Raw genomic sequence first — 21,060 nt, forward strand, 5'->3', positions numbered from 1 at the left:
GCACTACCAAGTCTGCTACATGCAAAGCCTGTAGTTTTAACTCTCTACATTCTAACTTCCACATGGGAATAACTAAGTATTCTAATAGTAAATAATAACTAATAATTCTAATTTCCCCAGTGGAATAACATAACTGAGGACAGCACAAAGGTATTTTTCTAGGAAACTCTGCAGGGTGAAAGGGAAACAGTTCAGGAAGATCCTAGTAAACAAGCACAGTATCCTTCCCAAGACGGACTACAAGCAATCACGCACCTTCCATGGCAAGCAGAAGTCCTGCACAAAACACTCAGTTGAAGTATTTTTCAAGATTAAAACCAAAACTTGATGTTGCCTTCCTCCTCAGTGCTATTTGTTAGTGTTTCCATCCCATCATTATGGAAAACCTTCATCTATGGGATTAGTATTAGATGCAGCACACCAAGATGCACACAAACTGAATAACAAAGGACAAATAATTTTTAATGCAAATTTATTCATTAGCTTTAACAAGATTAATACATAAAATCAATACTATGTCCAGCATAAGGTTGTATAACAAAATAGGCTATTTTGGAAATATTGATTTCTAGTGTGTACATTTTAAGGGCAGTTTTCATCCAAATCGGACATATTTAAAAAAATAAATAAATACAAGGCCAAAAATGCTTATTTAATGAAAGTCCTGCTAAGTAAGACTTCAGGCTCCACATTGCTTCAAAGCACTGATCAGTACAGGTGTCTGTGTACATTTTAAAGACATACACATTATTGTGCTCAAGCAGCATTTGTTTTTTGAACATCTCATTCCTGGTTCGGTCCAAAGCATACTAGATTTCCAATTCAGACCTCCTTATTCCTCACAAAAGCTAGCATCCAAGTTGCTTTTCTGCCTTTTAGGATTGTCTTGCCATCCAGTTATATATCTGTACATACAAATCCTAGGAAAAGTATGTATACAGAATATGAAGGACCAGCCCCCTCCCAATACTACTTTTTTGGTTTGAAATCCATACTGCAATACCTAGTGGAACTATTTGTGAAACAAACCACTATTCTACTGAAATAAGGCTACAACGATCTTAAAAACAAAAATACTATTTCCCTGTGCATTCCTGGAGGGCAGCCCCCAAGAAACTGCATTTCCACCTTTGTTTCCCTGCTGGACAGCGAGTCCAGCATATATGCTGGCATTTAGATTTTCCTCAAAGTACAGTATAGAGACACTCAGGCTACCTTTGTTTATATTAAGCAATATTAAAAAACTGATTCAAATTTATATTATATACACAAGACAACATATTTGGCAAATCAGACTTTTACTACTTGGAAATTCCTTACCGGTTCAACCCTACTCTCTACCACAAACCGTAAAGGCAATTCTTTGGGCATCTGTATTCTATAAATCTAGATAAGCTTGTTTTATTTTAATTCTGACTCAAGCTCTGCTGACAGCAAAATTCCCTTTTACCTCAAGAATTTACACACAGGATTGAGTCACAAATTTTAAAGCTCTTCTAATTTATATATTTTACCTTTACTACATTAGAAGAAAATCCAAAAGCTTGGTCAAAATACAAACACTTATGAACCTAGTGAAAATATCCCTGAGAACTTTTCAGTAACATATCAGAAATGATTGGTTTTGGTCCATTAGAAGAGAAATATTACTACTTTACAGTTACAGAACTCTGAGGGCTACAAGTGGGTTGTATATTGGATTCCCATTCATTCATTTTCATTCCTCTTGCAAAATACGGTGAGACGAAAGCTACTAGAGGTTTTTTACATTCTATTTAGGTAATTGTTACAAATTTTTAGATGGCCTAGATACAGCCTGATGTAATGCCTTTAATGTTAACAGAATTTACAGTCTTACATTCCAGAGTTGAGGCTTGGCAACATGGATGACTGTGTTAAGGACAGTACCTAAAATAAAAAACCTTAAAAGTTATGTCACTTAAAAGATGTGTCAGCAACATGTGAAAATATCCTTCATGGTTTTGCATATTAATTTTTTCTGAAAAGGAACATTTCTCAAAGATTTATGTTTAAAAGTCATACCGTCTTACCATAGGAAAACTCAGAACACTACAGGGTTGAACTGTACTGAAAAAGCAAAGTGCTTAGGATAGTTTCCACAAAAGTGCACAAATGGCTAATGATTCTAGAAGCATTTTGTTAGTACACATGTAGGGCCAACTAACACAAGCACTTCTTAAAAATCAGAGGGATAAATCATTCTCTGTTTCTCTTAAGCTGCTTTAGAGGGCCACACAATCCAACATCTCACTAGTTTGTTCTAAACAAGTCAAAGTTCACATAAATGTAAAACAGATAAATCCAAGTAATCCACTTCATTTCTTTTGCCTGGAATACAAATTATTTTCCAATACCTAACTCTTGAATAGGGTTTCTGAAAACAATAGCATTTGAACTAAACTAAAGCTGCTTGTACTCTGAGGCAAAGGCTAAATTAGCCTAGACTTTAGCTTTTCTGTACCAGTACTCCTGACCTTAGTACTCTCTGCTACATCAAACCTGACCAGATCTGTCATTTGCAACTAAAAAAAAAAAAGCCATGCTTTATAATGTTACATTATATTAATAGCTTCTGCTAAAATGAGGTTATGTTCTACTTTATGAAGTGCAACACTGTAATACAATATCTTGTACCTATAGTTAATCTAACTTTGAGAAAACATGCAAAAAAAACCTACACAGGTGTTTCTGTAAAGTTAAACCAGAACAAATATAATTCCAGAAATGTCTTCCAGGAAAACATCAGAACTAAGAGTCCCTTGAGGAATCCAAGAAGCACATTTTAAGCCTTTTGAGAAGGCAGGGAGGCAATATATGGAACAGAACACATTTATGGAAAGGGGAAAACAAAACCAAACATGGTACATCAAGCTTTTCTAAAGCAACTAAAAAAATCTTTTTTCCTCAGTGAGCAAAATAATTGTTTGGAATTCATGGAAAAGTATCTATGTTTAACTGCTAAACAGTATCATGGAGGGCAGCGCACAAGAACAGATTCAACATTATTTCATAATCAAATACTAGAGACATGATTTCTAGCTTTCCTTTGAAACATTAGATGTCAAGATCCAATGGAGTTATCCCTGGCCAAAAATGAAACACTTGTGCGGGCTCCCTATAGGACCAATGAGTTCTCTTGGGAAGGCTTCCTTAAGTGTTTGAGTTATGCATTCAACTCTAGAGAAACACCTTCAACATGGTCACAAAAGGCAATATATGCTTAACCATGATACTAATGTAGGAAGTCAGTAAGAGAAGTGGATTCTTTCAGACAGTAGAGGTATTACCAGGCAGTGAACTATCAGAGACTGCTTTGGGATCAGGAGTGCAACAAGCAAAAAGTTGTTTTCCCAAGCTTTTCTGAGCAAATCTGAAGTACATTATGTGGCCCATTGCAACAAAAGACACAGAAATAAGCACCAATAAGCCAAAAGCTTCTGGATTAGGGGCCAAGATGACCATGATGAAGTGCAGCAGATCAAGAAGATAATTCATGGAGTTTTGGACACCGTTTATGATGCCTCTTTCAGATTCTGCCACATTTTCTTGGAGCAACTGTGTGACAGTCAAATCAAAGGACCAAAGGCCTATGGAAGAAAAACACAGTTATCCATAAAACAGAGCTTCTCAAGGTAGGATATATCATTAATGAAAGCTTAATACATGCTTAGGAACAATCACTTCTGCTAAAAATACACAAGTCAGGTCAAACTAACCTCCTGTCAGAGAAGAATGGATTTCACACTGGCACAGCCAAGAGCCATTTATTTTCCTTTACTAACATTTCCTGAACTAGTACTTATAGTTTGACATGTTAACTTTCTTGCCTCTTCACATCTATTAACAATGTTTTGCTCATTTGTAACAGCTGTTTTACAGCAAGTTGACCTTGCAAAACAATTCCTGCATGTGAACCAAGTATTTTCTTCCTGCAAAATTCAGTAAATCCACAGAAATTCTTAGAGTACAAAGGTTCTACAGTACTAATAATAGACTGTCAATTAATTAAAAACAATTTAAAAAAAATCAAGCTGTCATTCAAATCACAGTTTCCTGTTCTGAACTCCTTTGCTAATCACAAGTTTAAAGATTAGACAATTTATTTAATTAATGGACTAATTTGGTAAACTATGAAATTTGAAAGTTTTTGTTACATAGATGTTTGGATCTGTTTCCTATTAACAAACAGTTTCATTCAATTGGGAAGAACTGAAGCTCTTTGAGAAGGTGAGCATTCCAAGGAACAAGTTATACTCATCTCCAAGTGTGATAATTTTTCCACATTAGAGCAGAATGATACACAAGTAGTTAGAATTGCAGTCTCTACACCAGCAATACTAATTGAAGATAGTTTCATTTGCATTTTAAATGTAATTAATTAATCTTAGATTTGTAATGCAACACTTCCACTGTAGCTTACAATTCTAAACTCAGATTTGCATTTTGTTGCTAAGTATTGTAGGTTCTAGAATTAAAAGCATTCAATACATCAGATTTTAATAGCGATATAATACTCACCAACTCTAGCAGCAATGACTCCTGCAAACAGGAGACTAACAGAGATTAAAGGCACAGGCTCAGGACTCATATCTGGGTCACTGTTAGCAGGAGGAGTAGACCCGTTTAACAAGTTGGGCATTCCAGTTGCAAAAGCCACTTCAGGCTCACCTCCTGGAGATGCAATAGTAGGTAATGGCTCATTTTCAAACAGCCTGGCACTGATGTCCGCAAATGGGGAAACAGTCAAATCCAGAGGACTTCCAGGCATGAATACAGAGATGGCACATAAGACCAGGCAGGAAAACTGGGCAACTCCCGAAATAAGGCCTGTGCGGATCAGGCCACATTTGCGACGAAGCCAGGTGAAAGCTACTGTTCCCATGATTCCAGTGATTGCTGAGGCACCCATCAGGAGGCTTAGCACAGAACCACTCAAACCCTGAGTGTATGCATAGCCTGTAGTAATGCAATCAAAGCCCAGAACAGTCATATACAGAAATGCAAGACCCATGCCTGCAAGAAACACTGGCTGGTTGTAGTACGAAACCCATCCATCACGAAATGTGATGAAAGGTTCAGCAATTCGGGCAGCGCAGCCAACTTCCTTCTCCTGCTGGGGCTCAAAGCCAGTTACATCTTTCTCAACAATTAACTGCACTCCTTCAGCGGGTTTCATGTCATTCTCTGCAAACAGAAATGTAACCATTAGATACTTTCCTGCCAGAATACACTGCAGAGCATGAACTGCAAGACAAGTGTTTGCAGTAAGTTCATTGTTTCAAAAGTGCATCAGCTAAATTTGGTGATCAGCCTTCCTCTGATAAGTGTCTCAAATCTCACCCATATAGTATGATCAAGCCAAGTTTCTTTATCAGTTTAAATTTCTGCCTCTTTGGTGCAACTCTGGTAAGAATGAAGCATGTTGAAGAATGCTTCAGCTAACAGACTTTTTACTGAATGCTCCATTTCCATAAGGAATGGATTTACTTCATGCACATTAGCTAGCATTAGATGGTATTTTAATATTGTTTTGTAAGCTTAAATGCACTAACCAGAGAAAGCAGGAAATACTTAAACATCTGTCAGTAACATGGTAGCATAGTATTGACCAATATAGTGAGAACTGTGTGGATTTGTGCTTTCAATACCTTTTTTTACATTCAGTTGTTTCAGTTCTGATTCTTCAACTTTTGAACACTTGAGAGCCAGAGTAGGAGTTTTCTGATAAACCTTCCATAGCAGCAGGTATTCCACACACATCGACATCAGGTTCCAGCCAGAAATGAATCCACAGCCAATCATTGGAGAGCCAAATGTCATTATCTGACCAACTGCCATTGGGGCCAAGATATTGGTCAACTGATCAATTCTTCGTATTGTGGCATTCATATCTGTCAGAATGATTATACAAATTGCTGAACATTTATCGTGAAATATTCACCAACATATTTGAGAATTACACATATACACACATCAAGCTAAAAAGTCTTGACTCAGTTTCAAGTGATTTCAGTAACAATAGAAATTCGCTAGAAACTCCTTTAAAGTATTCCAGAATCTGAGTTTACTGAGACCAATCCAGGTGTTCCTGAACCATATCTCTCCTCTTTCGGTTTCAGGATTTTGTGTTTAAAGTGGGAGCATTTTCCTGCAGGTAAATGAACTTTTCACAAGACCACCAGTTACCCTTACATTCAAATGACACTATGAACTCCTGAGTCTCTCTAACATTCAAACACAGTATCCACAACTCCAGTAACCATACACAGTATAACTAATCCCCAAAAAGATAATTTCAGAAACTACAATCTCCCTCCTTTTATTTCTAATAACTGGTGACCACAGTACCCTATGTGATAGCAGCAGACCTTTGAAATGGCTTTACATTTTCTTATCGAGACACGTTGATTAGTGGCAGCTTTACACTTACTCAGAACTTACTGAGCAAAGTCCTCCCTCCTTTCTGTTCCACATTTGGACACTTATGGTCAAAACATGAAGTCCATTCTTAGCATGAATGCACCTTACATTTGCTGGCAGATGTCTCATCCTCCCCAGTCAAATCAGCTTCAACCATAATGCCCTCTAAGTTGCTTCAGATTTCCAATGAATGGTGCCACTGCTCTGCTCTTAAGAGCTGCTGAATGCTCTATGTTTTTTGCACACTAGAGCCTTGGACTGCTTAGAAGTGCAAAACAAACTGATTTGTGCAGAGATGAACAATGTCTGCTGCAAAGTCAACATTGGCATTTATTTTTTATTTAAATTAAATTTGAAGATCCCTTATGGTTCAAGATAAAACGACCCTATCCAGCCTGAAAGAAATTTGCTTTTAAACAGATTCGGTGAACCAAGGTGCTACGTTTTTGCCTTCTTATATTGTTTTTTAAACTGATTTGCAACAGAATTTCCAGTAACATCCGGCATGGATTTTCAATACAGAATGTAGTGGTCATGAAACCACATGAAGCTGTGAAGCAATACAGAGACAGAACTGCCTCCCATGCAGCAATTCTCTGCAGGTGCGGCCTGTACCTTATCTCATGTGCAGGAGTACAGGGTTTGGATACATGATTTGCTGAATAAGAATTAACACAGGAAGAAAGGTTAATGAGAACCATTGGAACTTCAAAGCTCCTAAGGACAGATCAGATTTTTCCACTTGTGATTCACACACATAAAGGAAGTAAATAGTACTGCTGCTCTGCAAAATGCATGATCTAGAAAGGCACTGCAAGATCAATATAAGACTTTGGTGGAGAACTTATATACTTAGAAATGAAAGTGAGATACTTCATGCATCTAAGAACTGATCTCTCTTGGATACTTTGGTAAGGAAAATTCCTTCATTGGATATGTATTACAGATTTATTTTTCATGGGTAATTTAGGCACTTTCCTACAAAATTAAAATCCAGAAGCTGAAATGTTGCCAAGCTTAGAGGTATCCAAGCTCCAGAATCATCTCAGACTTGGAACTTTCAGTTCCCTTGTTACTTCAAGGAGCTATAAATGTCTTAGCAGGTCAAGCTGCTCTGTGCCTTGCTGGCACTTCAGTATCAGTTCCTCTGTCAGGGAAGGCTTTCATCTTTGTATCGGAAAGATTCAGAGTCCCTAAAGCACACCCAAGTTCATCACAAAAGATGCCACTTCCCAGGCTTATGTTATTATCAGAGCAGCAGCATAGCCGAAGATCAATCACACATTCCTTAGTGTGAACTGCCTTGCTGCTAGGAGTACTCTCCAGCAAAAGGCAGTCAGGTTCACTGTGTCCCTAGGCGTGCAGAAGAACAAAGCCTCTCATATCCAAATAGTGTCATGACCACCAAACTGCAGCAGAATTTGCAGAGGAACTCTTTCACTCTCCTAATAATGCCATGCCACTGTGCAAGAAAGGAAAAAAAGGAAAAATATTCACTATGCCAAAAAAAAGATCAAGTCTGGACTCTTAATACCAACGGCATCAGATGTCAAAGGAATACTGAGCATTCAGATTCAACTGAAGAAGTTTTCTTAGTGAGTTAGACACTTAATGCTAGAGAAACATGAAATTTCAGATACAGCCGTATGCACAGTATTTCCTATCTTCAGCTTCCCAGTCCACGTACTTTACCGTTCTGGACTTCATTCCTATGCACCTCTCTTTGATCCCTAGGTAAGGAGCCCAGTTACACAACACAGCTTTCTGTTTTATTCCAGGGACCTAAAAATAAAGTATTGCAACACTTGGCTTTAAGTTCCTGAAAGTTAAATAGCTTTCCTATTAAACACTGGATATTTGATTTAAGAGTGCAGTACATGTTTATTTGGTCAACAAGAAGAAAGATTTCCTCTGACAAAGCTGCAGTTGGACTAAAACAAGGACAAAAGAAGTTTAGGGCTACCAAACACAGTTGTAATCACAGCAGCAACTTCTAATCTCTGTGAATATAGTTCAGAGCGGGGGGGGGAAATAAAGGCTGCTCTTTTTTTACTTGCTGTTTGCTCACAGTACCAGGAACTCAAAGATGTGCTATCCTCTATAAAATTCTAGTCTGAAGTCAATCTTGGAAAGTAAGACAATTTAAAGTATTAGAAAGGCAATGCATTTCACCTGCCAGTTTGCTTCTGTCTTCCCCTGCAACCACAACAATCCAGTCCCTCTGAATTGTGATCGCTGTGGCAGTGCTGGCCAAATTAGCAATATTTGCTATCGTGATAACCAGGATATAGCACATCGTCTAGAGAAATGGGGGGGAAAAGTCAGAAGGTGAGAAAAGTGATAAAGGGATCTTCACTTCTACCTTGTAAAACCAGAAAAGGCTTTCACATTTGAATCATACATTCCACTGCTACTGTTCTACTGTTATTCTTCAGACAACATGACCAAGTCCATTTTATAGTTCCTAGAAGAAAACAGACATTCATTTCCCTAACTAGCTCCAAGTTTTATTTGCCACTTATAGCTCGCAGGAACAAAATAGACAATAGAAAAATAAAAAAATCAGTCTCCCATACTTCGAGACAGTTTTTCATGAATTATTTCCTTATTAACAAATTTGAGCACTCACAAGAAGCCATCCATGGTATAAGGTCAAAAGTTGTGTCTTAAACAAGAAGATAATCATCAGGATAATACCACATAGGATGACAGATGCGTTCTGAACAACCAAGGATGTCTGGGCCACTGTTTTAAATCAAAACAGAGAATAACAATCATTAACATAACAAGAAAATTAAGCTTATAGAAGTTATAATCAAGAAACATGCAAAGATTCTTTAGGCATTTTTAGTTTCCTATTCTGCCCACTCAAATATGAGATACAGGGGTATTACATTCTTGATCTTGAATTTTCAATTGTCTTAGAAAATCAGCTTAATGTCCAATGCAACTTCATAGCTAAAGTAGTATCCAATTAAGCCTTCCCAGCAAAAAAAAAAAAAAAAAAAAAAAAAAACCAAAACAGTGCTGACACTGTTTTAAAGGGATATAAGGCTCAGCTTAAGCTTCTATAATTCATCTTCAATGTAGCATGGAAGCGATTCTATTGTGTAAACCTTTGTCAAGTGCCAGTATATATATGAAGAACTTGCCACTATACTCTAGTCTATTTAAAAAAAAATACTTAAAACAAATATAAGTGAAAACACACTGCATTTGCATTAAGTGGAAGATGTTTATATCTAGATAGAAGACATTAAATAACACATGCTATGCTAGTACTAGACTGTAAAGAACTTTGCCTGCAATTTTTACCTTAATCTGTGGTTTCTATCCCCTGCATTTCTGTGTATCTCTACATATTTTACAAGTTTACCTAAGTAGGAAATACATCACAATCAAAACCATCCACCTCCTGTCTTTGAAACTTTTTATGACTATTACCACTCACAGTCACTATCCTCCTCAATAAGCTGAGCAAGCCCAGTTCTCATACTTGATTGCAGAAGTTAACTCCAGCAGCTTTGCCTTTTGGCACTAGTTTAGTCTGTCCTTAGGTAAATAGCCTTCTCTGAACATCTAACCTTTGAGCCTCGAGTTCTTGTCCACCCAGTCTCCAATAATGGCTCCCAGAAGAAGAACTGATCCCGCCACAACCAGTCCGTAGACTGCAGTCAGGAGCAAGCTGTTTCCATAAAGTTCAACCAGGAATACAGACACAGCAAAATGCCACATACGATCTCCCTTTAACAGTAACAGAAAGTACACACACAGCATTAATATTTGTACTTCTCAAGCATACTAGTTGAATATTTTACTAAAACCCTGAAAAATATCTGTATTAAAAGTACCAGGTATGTTACACCCACAGGGGTGGGCTTTTTTAACAAATGCATCTTGTTACCATTGATTTTATCCCAGCATCAATAAGATCATCTGTCCCAATCAAATGCAGTGCAAGCTTAAGCTTATACCAAGAATTCCAAATATACAGAATTTTTTGTAATACAGAACCATGCCTGCTACCGGCCACACCCAACAAGACTCAAAACTTGCATGGAGCCCCCAACAGAGACCATATGTTGCCAAGAGATTCAATGATTATCAACACCATTTAAACAATGCTTTAAGATATCAGCATGCTCTTGATAATACTCATTAAATGCTGTTTTAAGAAACAAAAGCAAGGCAAGACAAAGCAAGTCACAAGTCAAGGGTTCAGCGTTGTCCTCAGCATTCCCAAAAGTTAACTTCAGTTTTTTCAGCAACAGCAAACACTGGCATATTACTAAGAGACCAAATATTAGAGCTTGTCTGGCCTATTGCAGTATTGTTGCTTACAATACAAAATTTTCATGTTTTGGTACCAGTAACAACAGGCAGAAAAGAAACTCCAAAAGCAAAATGTGCGTATGTGACATACTATTCAAAATATCTTCAGATCTGTTACCAAAGAGACCTGTGGCTTGCTAATAAATACATCAAGGTTTTAACACTGTCATATGATGGGAGTTGGTATCTCACATTTCTAAGCATGTTGTAGTAAGTACACTACAGAAGTGATTTATTTACTCTAGAAGCAGACAAATACAATCATTCATACTATTCTAGGACTGTTTGTTTCATAAGGATACCTAACACTAGCCTTTCATAGATGAGAGACAAAACTACTTTTAGGTAAGGCAACAGAATAAAAAAGCAATCGCTATGTGAAACAGCAAGTAGTACAAATTCCTAAGAACTTCAAATATTATTATAGAATCATTAAGGTTGGAAAAGACCTCTAAGATCATCCAGTCCAACTGTACACCTACCAACAATATTTCCCCACTAAACCATGTCCCTTAGTATAACATCTAAATGCTTATTGAACTCCTCCAGAGATGGTGACTCCATCACCTCCCCAGGCAGCCCATTCCAGTGCCTGACCACCCTTTCGGAGAAGTTTTTCCTAATACCCAACCCAAACCTCTCTTGCACAACTTGACGCTACTCCCTGTTGTCCTATCACTGTTACCTGAGAGCAGAGGCCAGCCCCGACGTCATCACAACTTCCTTCCAGGTCATTGCAGATAGCAATAAGGTCTCCCCTGAGCCTCCTCTTTCCAGACTAAAAAAGGTTAAAAGGCTATTCTAAAGGGTTGGGGAAAACACCTACAAAGCAGAAGCCTGATACATCTTACTATCTAGTAATGCAGCAACAATGAGATACAAGATATGTGCTATTTGGGGGGTCAAAATAAATGCAGATAGTTTGATTAAAGTCTTCCACGTAGCACAAGAAACACGCAAAGAATTTGGCTTGTAATGTTAATGGGAGTTATCTGAAGGAGGTTTCTTCAAACTGAGTAAATACGCTTCCTTAACCACGGGCAAAAAAAATAAGTGTACCCCAATTACATATGAACAAAATTTCAGCTGTCCACTCAAAGAATATGCAGTTTTGATTAGCATGATTAACTGTTTCTTAAGCTGGAAGAATAAGTCAAAATAGCACATTTACATTCAAATTTCATAACAGAAGTTGCTGGTTTTTTCTTTATGCAGAGATGTTTCAGTTGGTGAATTTTGATGAGAAAGTAATTTAACAAGCACTGAAGTGCATGAAAGGTAGCAGTGACAGCCATTACTGTCAGAGGGAGAAACTCCATTTCATGTCACACTCGTAGGAAGACTCCCCTGATTCCAGTGAGATCATGATTCTGCTACACAACTCATTTACGGAGCCTATGAACCCTCTTCATCCCTATCTAACATTTTCTCAGAGTAATGTGACCAGGCCAGCCACACTGCTAACTTTTGGGCAACTACAGCTATCCCCACCTGGAAACACAGTTTTTTTTCAGGAACTAAAAGGTCTAAAGAGCAAGTAAGATAAGTCAGTATTGCAGAAGAATAGTATTAGCAAATTAAAGAGGTTTGAAGCTGGTATGTAATTTCAAGCTAAAACTTACTACAATTTCAACAGTAAGTATTGCCTTCAGAAATTAGTAAAACCTTAAATAATTTAATCCTACTTTAAAATATCCCATAATGTGAATATTTCAACTTGAATAAAACTACAGCTGTTCAGCTTCACCAACCTTTTAAAGATGTCTTGCTCTTCTGTTGTTAGAATTCTCATTACCCATCCAGACTGAATGTCTATAACCCTGCCCCAGACCTGAAGACAAGCAGCAGCAGGTGGCTGCCTGCTGATGAGGCTCCTGAGGCCAGCAGAGCCATGGAATGGGAGTCACCACCAACCTCCCGACAAGCACGAGGCCTAGCATCACCCAGCAAAGCCAGTTTGATTCTGTTCCTTTAGTCCTGAGCATCAGACAGGAATGAGTTAAATGTCTAAAGGCAACAGCAGGAGGTCTCAGACACCAGTTCAGCAAAGCAATCCTCTGAAGCCAAGCATACATTCAAATGTTTTACTTACGAAGGCCAAAAAGATGCGCTAGGGTTGGTTCAAATCTGAAGGTGACAGCTTCTCTGCATTTGGGAATGGCTTAGCAACAAGGAAACCAAATAAGCTCTCTCAATCACAGCAAAACCACACTTCCACTTGTGGACATAGTTTAGGACAAAGATATATAGTAGTTTAAGTTCTGAAGAGAAAGGTGCTTGCTCATTGTTCCAGATAAGACTAGAACATTAAAGTTTAGGAGATACAGAAGGTGCAGTCCTGCAACAGTGCTGCCAAAATAAGCCATATTTCTGTTGTTTCAGCAGATTTGGCCTCTAATTTGTGTGTGTGTGTGTGTGTGTGTGTGTGCGCGCGTGCAGTGTTTAAGTCAAGGTTTTCAGCACAAAGGAAAATACACTGGCACGACTAGTATACTACTAACCAGCTGAACAGACCAGACACCCTGCAGCCCATATCTGCCAGGGTACATGCCACCGCTTCCCAGCTCCCCTCTGTCACCTCTCTTGGCATGCTGGGAGGAGCCTCGCCGCCCAGCTCCAGCAGGCTCCCAGCCGGGCTTCCAGCACTGCCAGCTAAGCAACTTGCTGGCATTACCAACAAGCTGCTGCAGATAACAGCCCCGGACTCTACAGAACAGCAAAACAAACACCAGCACACAGCTTCTTCAATAGTATTAATAATTGCTAAGATATTGCTTTTATTTAAAGAAGCATCTGATTCTGCTCCAAGCAGAATAATCCTCCCATTAACAGAGGCACCAATATGATCTGTCAAGCTGGTGGAAGCACGGTGCTGTTAGTGGTGCACATGGTAGCGCAGCAGCAACCTGCCCTGCGCTGCACAGAGCACACCACCATCCAGCCCACAGGCAGGGCTGGAAAGAGAGCAGGGAATGCTGGGGAAAATTGTCCACTTCTTCTTGAATCAATCCAACTGAAGCAGATTTAGGATTATATTACAAGGTTATATGTATTCTTGATTTTACTACATAGAATCAGATTCTCTATTTTTTGTTCATACTTTAAGATTATTGAACTATAATCTCAAGTTAGTAAGAACTGGTACAGTAAGCTGCTTTAGTACAGAAAGACAGCATTTCAGCGGTAAGTGTTTTGACAGAGCAAAGACAGGAATTCCGGCACTGGACAGGTTTGCTACTGAAACAGAGTATTTCCTATCATTAAGTGCAGCCAATGCCCCCCGATTCGATGGTGCAGTGGGCTACCATTCATGTCCTACGCTGGACCATACCTCACACCTTTCACTCTGAACTTACGCCACAGGGAACCTCACTGGTTCTGCATAAAAGAACGCAGAATTTTGCAGATGCACAATCGGGCCCTCACAAAGCTGTGAGTACTGCTCTTCTGTGCACTACTAGAAGCGGAGTGTACAGCTATGTATCTTATAAGGATTACAAAACCTTTCGATGACAAGGTGCAGTAGCAAATCCTCCGTCTCGGAGGCGTAACGCTGTTCCGCGACCCCTTCTCGCTAAGTGCCGAAAACGCGCAGGTAAGTCCGAGCAGGATCAGCACCACCCCACCTCCAGCAAGCCAGCATTCCACTTACCCAAGTGGACAGCGCATGTCCAAGGTAAAGCAGAAACTTTGCAGATGTGAAATAGCCAACCAAGGCTCCTAAACGAGAAAGAGACAGAAGCTGAGGCCGGCCCTTAGCGGCTCCCTCCCCTCGCCGCTCGGGACCCGCCGCGGCGCCTCGCCCGCCGCCCGCCCCCTCTGCTCCCAGCAACCGAGCGGGAGCCGCCGGCCGCCGCCGCNCAACAGGCGCTGACGCCCGCCCGGGGCGCGCCGCTTCCGCTGTGCCCCTCTCGGGGGCTGAGCCCGACGCCGGCACCGGCGGCAGCGTGCTCCTTGCCTGCCGTGTCCCGGCGGAGCCGCCGTCGGGGCAGCCGGGAGGCTCCCGGAGTGGCACGGGGAGCCCCTGAAGGCTGCGGCTCCCGCCGCCGGAATTGCCCACGGGGGGCGGCTGCCGGGCACCCGTACGGCTTCTGGAAGCTCCGGGGCCGAACGGGGCGGGAGGCGTTGCCCTCGGGCTGCCGGCACCGCGGCCGGGCGGCGGCGGCTCTGGCGGGGGCGGCTTCCGAGCCGCGGCGGGAACGGGCTCGGCCCCGGAGCGGCGGCTCTTCGCCTCCATGCGGCTGACAGCGGAGCGGCTGAGGGAGACGGGGCTCCGCTCCCGCCGCCGCTCCGTCGTCAGCCCCGCCGCGCCGCCGCGCTCTTCTGGCGGGTTTGCGCCCCGTGAGCAGCGGCCCGGCCGCCCCGACGGCACTGCGGCGCGGCTCAGCGGCAGCGGCGGGCGGCGTCTGCATCTCGCGGCCCCCAGGGACGGCTGAAAGCTGTTCAGTAGTCGCCGTGGCCGTTTGTATCCGTTCTTTTCTTCTCCCGAAACTCTAAGTCGTTTGTTTTGTTTCCCAACGAGGTAGGAATTTAAACAAACGATTTAGTTTTATTTCGAGAGAAATTTACAGAGCCAAACGTGCACTCAGGTGCCGTTGCGGTTGGATCGAAGGTTTTCGCGTTCTGTGAAGGACCGAACGAAAAACTTCACCCTTGTTTCTTTGTTTTGTCAGTCCCTATCAGCGCGTGCGGAGCGCGAACGGCGCAGCGCTCAGCACCGAGAAAAGCGTTTTCCGGGGTTGGGTATGTAACTGCTGCACACGTAACGTTGGGAATATCTGTGATTTGATACTGTGAAAACTAAAATTAAATTTGTGTGACGATATGAGTGGAGACCACGGGGCCGTTTTTATGTGATCGGCCGTGTGTTTGCAGGACAGTGTCGTTCGTTCGGACCCGCTGATCTGTGTTTTGAGGAATGAGCGTGTTTAGCGCAGGGGTTCTCCCCGGGCCGTTCTGGTAACCGATGGGATCGGCGTTATCAGGAATTGGCACCAGAGGGGTTACGCTGAGCACAGCCGAGCTCCCTCCCTCCAGCATCCCTCAGCAAGGTAACAAAGACAATCGATCCCCTTCAATTCCATTTATTCAGATTGTATTGTTCTTGTAGTTCGGGCTTCAACATAACACAGCATATTGCACTTACCGGAGAGCAGCACAAGAGAGAGAAAAAATACAATGCTTCAGTTTATTCCCAAGGAAGAATAAGATATTGGGATGGTCGTTGCTCTTCTTTAAATATATGAAACCAACTGAAAATCTAAGTATATGTACACGAGATTTATTAAGTCCCTGAATATGCCATTCAAAATTGTACGCAGGTTTTTTTGCTTTTCTTCCCCCCCCGCCCCCCCCCTTTTTTTTTACAGAGATATACATTGTCACACTCCATTTCAGCTCGAGAAAACTTTGCACAATCACACCCCAGCTGTGAGGCTGCTTCCTTTTTTCTTTTTTGAAGGATGCCCGCTATCACTCATAATTTTTTTCCAGAATTTCTCCTACCCCTCACCAGAACGCTGAAGGAAATACTGATTAAAATAAGTCTAGAAGAAGAAAGCCATTACATCATGACAAAGGCTAAACTGTATATATTGCACGTCAGTACAGAAATGGAATGCAGTAACGCTTTCATTCCCCCCATCCCCTCTCCTACGCATCCCCCCTCATTCCCAGTCCATGTGGGAGGACCTAACTGTACTCATAGTCTGACGAGTCTTCCTCGGACACCTCTGTCAGGTCCCTGCGGTATGAGTCCGTGCTATTCTCCCCTGTGTCACCCGCTGGCCGCAGGCTTTTGCCCACGCCTCTGCGCTCCTCCATTTTGATGGTGTCGTAGAGTCCCTTAGGTCCTTCTTCAAGGAGGATGTTCCTCTCTGAGTGAGAGGGTTTCATCTGGCAGACATTTTTGAGGAAGATGAGAACAGGGGCGTAGAGCACGTTGGCGAGCCCCATGCCCAGGTTGAGCTGCACGAAGCCCATGGTGTGTACAATCTGGCCGGCCACAACGGGCCCCAGGGCGTACGCCACACAGTAGGAGATATCCGCGATGGCGTAGACGCTGCCGTAGACGGAGACGTGGCGCACGTCCACCAGGAAGGCCAAGGTGGGCAGCAGCGCCGTGTCTACCAGGGCAATGCCGAAACAGATGCCACAGAGGGGTATGATGACCTGCCAGAAATTCCTGCAAGCCGGCACCAGGCAGGAGCTGGCGCCGATGATGGCCATGCCCAGGGCCCCGTAAAACCACTGGAGGTGCGGATAGGCAGCAGCTAGCCGGACGGTGACGTAGACGCCCAGCACGTGGGGGAAGAAGGCGGGCAGCCAGGTGAGGCCCACCTCCCACTCACTGGCCCCCATGGACTCCTTCATCCAGTTGGCGATGGTGGGCTCCAGGAAGGCCAGGGGGATGTTGCAGGTGGCCAGGGCCCCCGCTACCACGGCGATGTAGGGGTCTATCATGAGGCGGTGGATGGGGGTGCCCACGGGCATGTTGGCCCTCGCCCCCGCTGCGCAGGGCGGCGCCAGGGCCAGCAGCAGCAGCCCGTCGAGGAGGCAGACGCAGGCCAGCACCAGGAAGGGCACCTGCTTGCCGGCGAACTCGTAGAGCACGCCGCCGAACGGGGGCGCGGCCAGGCTGCCGAAGGAGATGCAGGCCAGCGCCGTGCCCAGGGCGCGGCTCCGCGCCGGCTCCTCGGCGTAGCGGTCGGCGATGAGCGCGATGCCCGCCGTGTCGGCGAAGGCCGAGCCCAGCCCCTGCAGGCTGCGCGCCGCGAACAGCGTCGCGTAGTTCCCCGCGAAGGCGAAGGTGGTGGTGGAGAGGAACATGACGGCCAGCCCGGCCAGCAGCGGCGCCTCGTAGCCCACGCGGTCGATGAGGGTGCCGCTGAGCGGGTTCACCAGCAGCTGCAGCATAGCCTTGGAGGCGAACAGCACCCCGATCTGCACGTCCTCGTTGTCCCCCGTGGCCGGCGGGTACCGCGCCGGCAGGAGGCTCCGGTTGCCGCCCCCGCTCTCGCCGTCCCCGCCGTCGCCCCCGCCGCCGTGCACGGCCGCAAAGTACTCGGGGATGATGGGCACGATGACCATGTAGAGCATGTTGTCCAAGAGCAGCGCCACGCACACCACCAGCAGCAGCAGCCGCCGCTGCCGCCGCGCGTCCCCCATGGCCGTGCCCAGCCGCCGCCGCCGCTCGCCCACCGCCTCCGAGAGCCGCGCCACGGCGGCGCGCGGGCACACGCGCAACAGCACGTACTTGAACACGCCGTCATCGTCGATCTCCACGCCGCGCACTGACCGCAGCGCCGCCGCCGCCGCTCGCCCGCCGACCCGGCTTCCCGCGCCATGCCGGCCCGCTCCGCAGGGGCGCAACGCCGGGAGGAGAAAAGGGGGGACGCGCGGCTTCGTTCCGTGTTGCCTTCCCCGACTTAGCTAGCACTGTAGCTGAAGTCGGAAAGCGCTAGCCTTATGCGCCGCTGCCGGCGGGACCCTACGGCGTAGAGAAGCCGAGCGCCGGCCCGGTGGGCTCGGCGCCGCTCTGCCGGAAGCGCGAAGGCTGCGGGCTTACGGCCGCGCCGCGCTTTGTAGGCGGTGGCGAGCACCGCCCCGCTCCGCACCGCCCCGGGGCGGCCCCGCTCTGTGCTCCGCGGCGGGCCGGGCAGCCCCGGTGGCCGCGGCTCGCGGCGTTCTCGTTTGGCTTGATCGTTCTTTGTCCCCTTTTCCTGACATCTTTCAAACGTGAGATTCTCAAATATTCGAACGCTTCAGGAAGCTGGAGCTGTAAGATAAGCACCGAGTATCGCAAGGCTATGGCTCGCACGCCTGCAAACGTCAGCGCTCCCAATTCTTAGCTTTCAAAAGGCAAAATAAACTAACAAAACCTATTTCACTGAACTAAGCTGCCCTTCTAATGAAGATGGGAAATCCATTCGTTTGATGCTAGCTTAGATCGAGTAGCCTGTTTCCTACTGTCAGATCTCTCTTCCGTCCCCTCCCCTCCCCTCTCCTCTCACCACCAGCAAAAATAGCATATTTATAGACTTAAAAAATATTCAAAAATAGTCAGAACGTAAGGATCCTCTGAAAATATTTGAGGAATATCTGTTCTGTCCTTCTGAAAACTTAGTGACTGCTCCCGCTTGCCGGGGGTGAAATAATACATTTTTCGTTGTGCAGTACTCCAAAGTTCCTTCCTATACACGTAAAATATTTTTTTTCCCCTTTTCTCCTAGTATATAGGCCACCAAATGTCTCACATAATGGACCAGTAGTCTGTTCTGGTTTTGCCACTCTTTTGATCCTGTTCAAAGTATTTATTGTATTAATTAGATGACTTTCTATGCATGAATCACAGTTTACCCTTTGCATAAAGGGAACTCTATCTTGGGAAAAAAATAAATAAAAATTCATATAAACATAGGAAGCCTAAAATTACTACTTTTATGGGATTGGCCATCCTAGACAAGTTAAGTACTTCTTCTCATGGTGTACTCCTTAGAAAAAGCACAACATCTTTTCTCAGATTGGCTTCAAAAACGTTCTTGATTGTTCGTCTCATACTACCATACTGCTTAAACTGTATTCTTCTTTACTAACAGATAAAAAACAATTTCCTAAAACTCCACATTTTAATATCCCATGTTAGATTAATAATCTACAGTCTATCAGAATCAACAGATACTGAGCTAGTGACATGCCTTAACTATCTGTCGTGGTACCTTTCCTGAGAGTTCAGGTGTATCTGCTAATTCAGGCACTGAATTAGCTCCACATTCTTCTGGCGTCTAGGTGCCTTGCACCTTAAGCAGTGAGGTCTGTAGCAGCACTGAGAGATGCCTGTGTGATCCATACAGGGCAACACAGCTGACCTGCACCTTTTCCATCCCTGTACCCGGTGGCATTTCTGTTGCTGCTACAATTTAGTAACCGAATGAGATGGATCTAGACTCTGACCTAGCCTGTCAGCTACTGTACCTAATACAGCAGCAGCAGTAGAACTGGATCCTGAAGAGATTTACCCTCTGTACAGTACCAATAGGAATGCAGAGCAGAAAAGCACTGCTGCTTACACCTTTTTTAGCTACTAGAGAACAACTTGAATGGATTAAAGTTCAAATAACCATTTCTGGTTGAATGCTCACTGTACTTTATACTTGTCCATTAGATTCTGTATCTGAAATCATTATCCTCATTATTTTTCCTACTGGATTCCTACCTATTTTTGTGATATTCAGAGCAGGAGAAGAGGGCAAGAAAATTTAAAAAGCAGTTGCTCTGGGATTTCTCAGACAGAAGGACATACATGTTGTCTGCCAAATATGCATCTAGGCATACAGCTAAAAGGCCATAGTGTTGTTGGCAGGCACAGGAAATCCACAGTTCTCCTGAATTTGCCCCTACTTTGCTACATGATCTTTCCCCAGATCCTTATGAAAATATGTCTGTGCCCAGGTTTTTTTTCCAATAAAATGGGGAATCACACAACATTCCTTATAATGCTGATGTTAAACCTCATACATTAGCTTAAGCCCTTTAATCTTTACATCTAAAAAGATGCTAAGTCCCAAATATTCGTATATGTGGACTTATATCTCCAGTAACTCCAAATGTTATTAGATTTGTTTGTGGAGACCTTGTGAGTATTTTTAAAGAGGCAGGTCTTGCTCCTGGAGGACTGGCTCACCGGAGTCTTTTCACCACAGTATTTACAGATTTCAGATGTATTTAAGGAGGTGTTTTATAGCTGGAAGCTGTGCGAGAGGAGTTACCTGTTTTACTTGGTATAGACCAGACTCAGCATTCTTACAGCAATAATTTACATAATGGGAAAGCAGTGGATTTGAGCCCAGGCCTGACTAATTGTCACTGACAGAGTGGAATTGGAGACAAAAAAAAAAAAAAGTGAGATTTTGGAGACAGAAAGGCTTTCCTTTGTGCAGAAAGATGTCTTTAGATGCAGAGAGTCTGCAAATAATAGTTTCTGAGTTTTCAGAGGTTATAAACAATAGGGTTCAAATTTTCCTTTACAACAAAGGCAACCAGTATGTGCAGAAACTGTGGATTATGTTTGCAAGGGTTGACCAAAACTACAGGACAACCTTGCTATGCAGATAATGCTGGCTTTCACCATTCACTGGCATGTGCACGTTTGTGGGCAACCCAGTAGCCTCTCCTATTGCAAGGCCAGCCCTAGCCTACTTATTAACTTACCTACATCTCTGCTTTTCCCTAGGAATACATAATTACTTATTTTATTATTGCCTTTTCCAGATTATTAGATAGCAAAAA

At 43.6% G+C, this 21,060-nt stretch overlaps 2 protein-coding genes across 2 annotated transcripts; both read right to left on the reverse strand.

Moving 5' to 3' along the window:
• SLC40A1 (solute carrier family 40 member 1) lies at nucleotides 456-18,341 on the reverse strand. The gene is made up of 8 exons (XM_021399296.1): nucleotides 18,071-18,341; nucleotides 14,426-14,493; nucleotides 10,026-10,185; nucleotides 9,071-9,186; nucleotides 8,614-8,740; nucleotides 5,670-5,912; nucleotides 4,540-5,205; nucleotides 456-3,608 (listed from the first exon to the last, which is right to left on the reverse strand). The coding sequence occupies exons 1-8, from the start codon at nucleotides 18,117-18,119 to the stop codon at nucleotides 3,289-3,291; spliced, it is 1,749 nt and encodes a 582-aa protein (XP_021254971.1). The 5' UTR covers nucleotides 18,120-18,341; the 3' UTR covers nucleotides 456-3,288.
• Nucleotides 16,241-18,045, reverse strand: SLC18A3 (solute carrier family 18 member A3; the record flags this gene model as incomplete). Its single annotated transcript, XM_021398473.1, has 1 exon — nucleotides 16,241-18,045. A coding segment is annotated over one exon (1,581 nt), but the record flags the coding sequence as incomplete, so codon positions are not given.

Source organism: Numida meleagris, chromosome 5 (genome assembly GCF_002078875.1).
Source record: "Numida meleagris isolate 19003 breed g44 Domestic line chromosome 5, NumMel1.0, whole genome shotgun sequence".
Lineage (NCBI taxonomy): Eukaryota > Metazoa > Chordata > Aves > Galliformes > Numididae > Numida > Numida meleagris.

What these genes read in the sequence shown, in the direction of transcription:
- SLC40A1 (XM_021399296.1), bottom strand. Translation starts at nt 18,119, where the DNA reads ATGGCGCGGGAAGCCGGGTCGGCGGGCGAGCGGCGGCGGCGGCGCTGC. An exon ending in CAAGAACTCGAGGCTCAAAG is followed by an intron (nt 9,187 to 10,025) that starts GTTAGATGTTCA and finishes GATTTAAAACAG; the next exon opens with TGGCCCAGACATCCTTGGTT. An exon ending in ACAACTGAATGTAAAAAAAG is followed by an intron (nt 5,206 to 5,669) that starts GTATTGAAAGCA and finishes TTCTGTTTGCAG; the next exon opens with AGAATGACATGAAACCCGCT.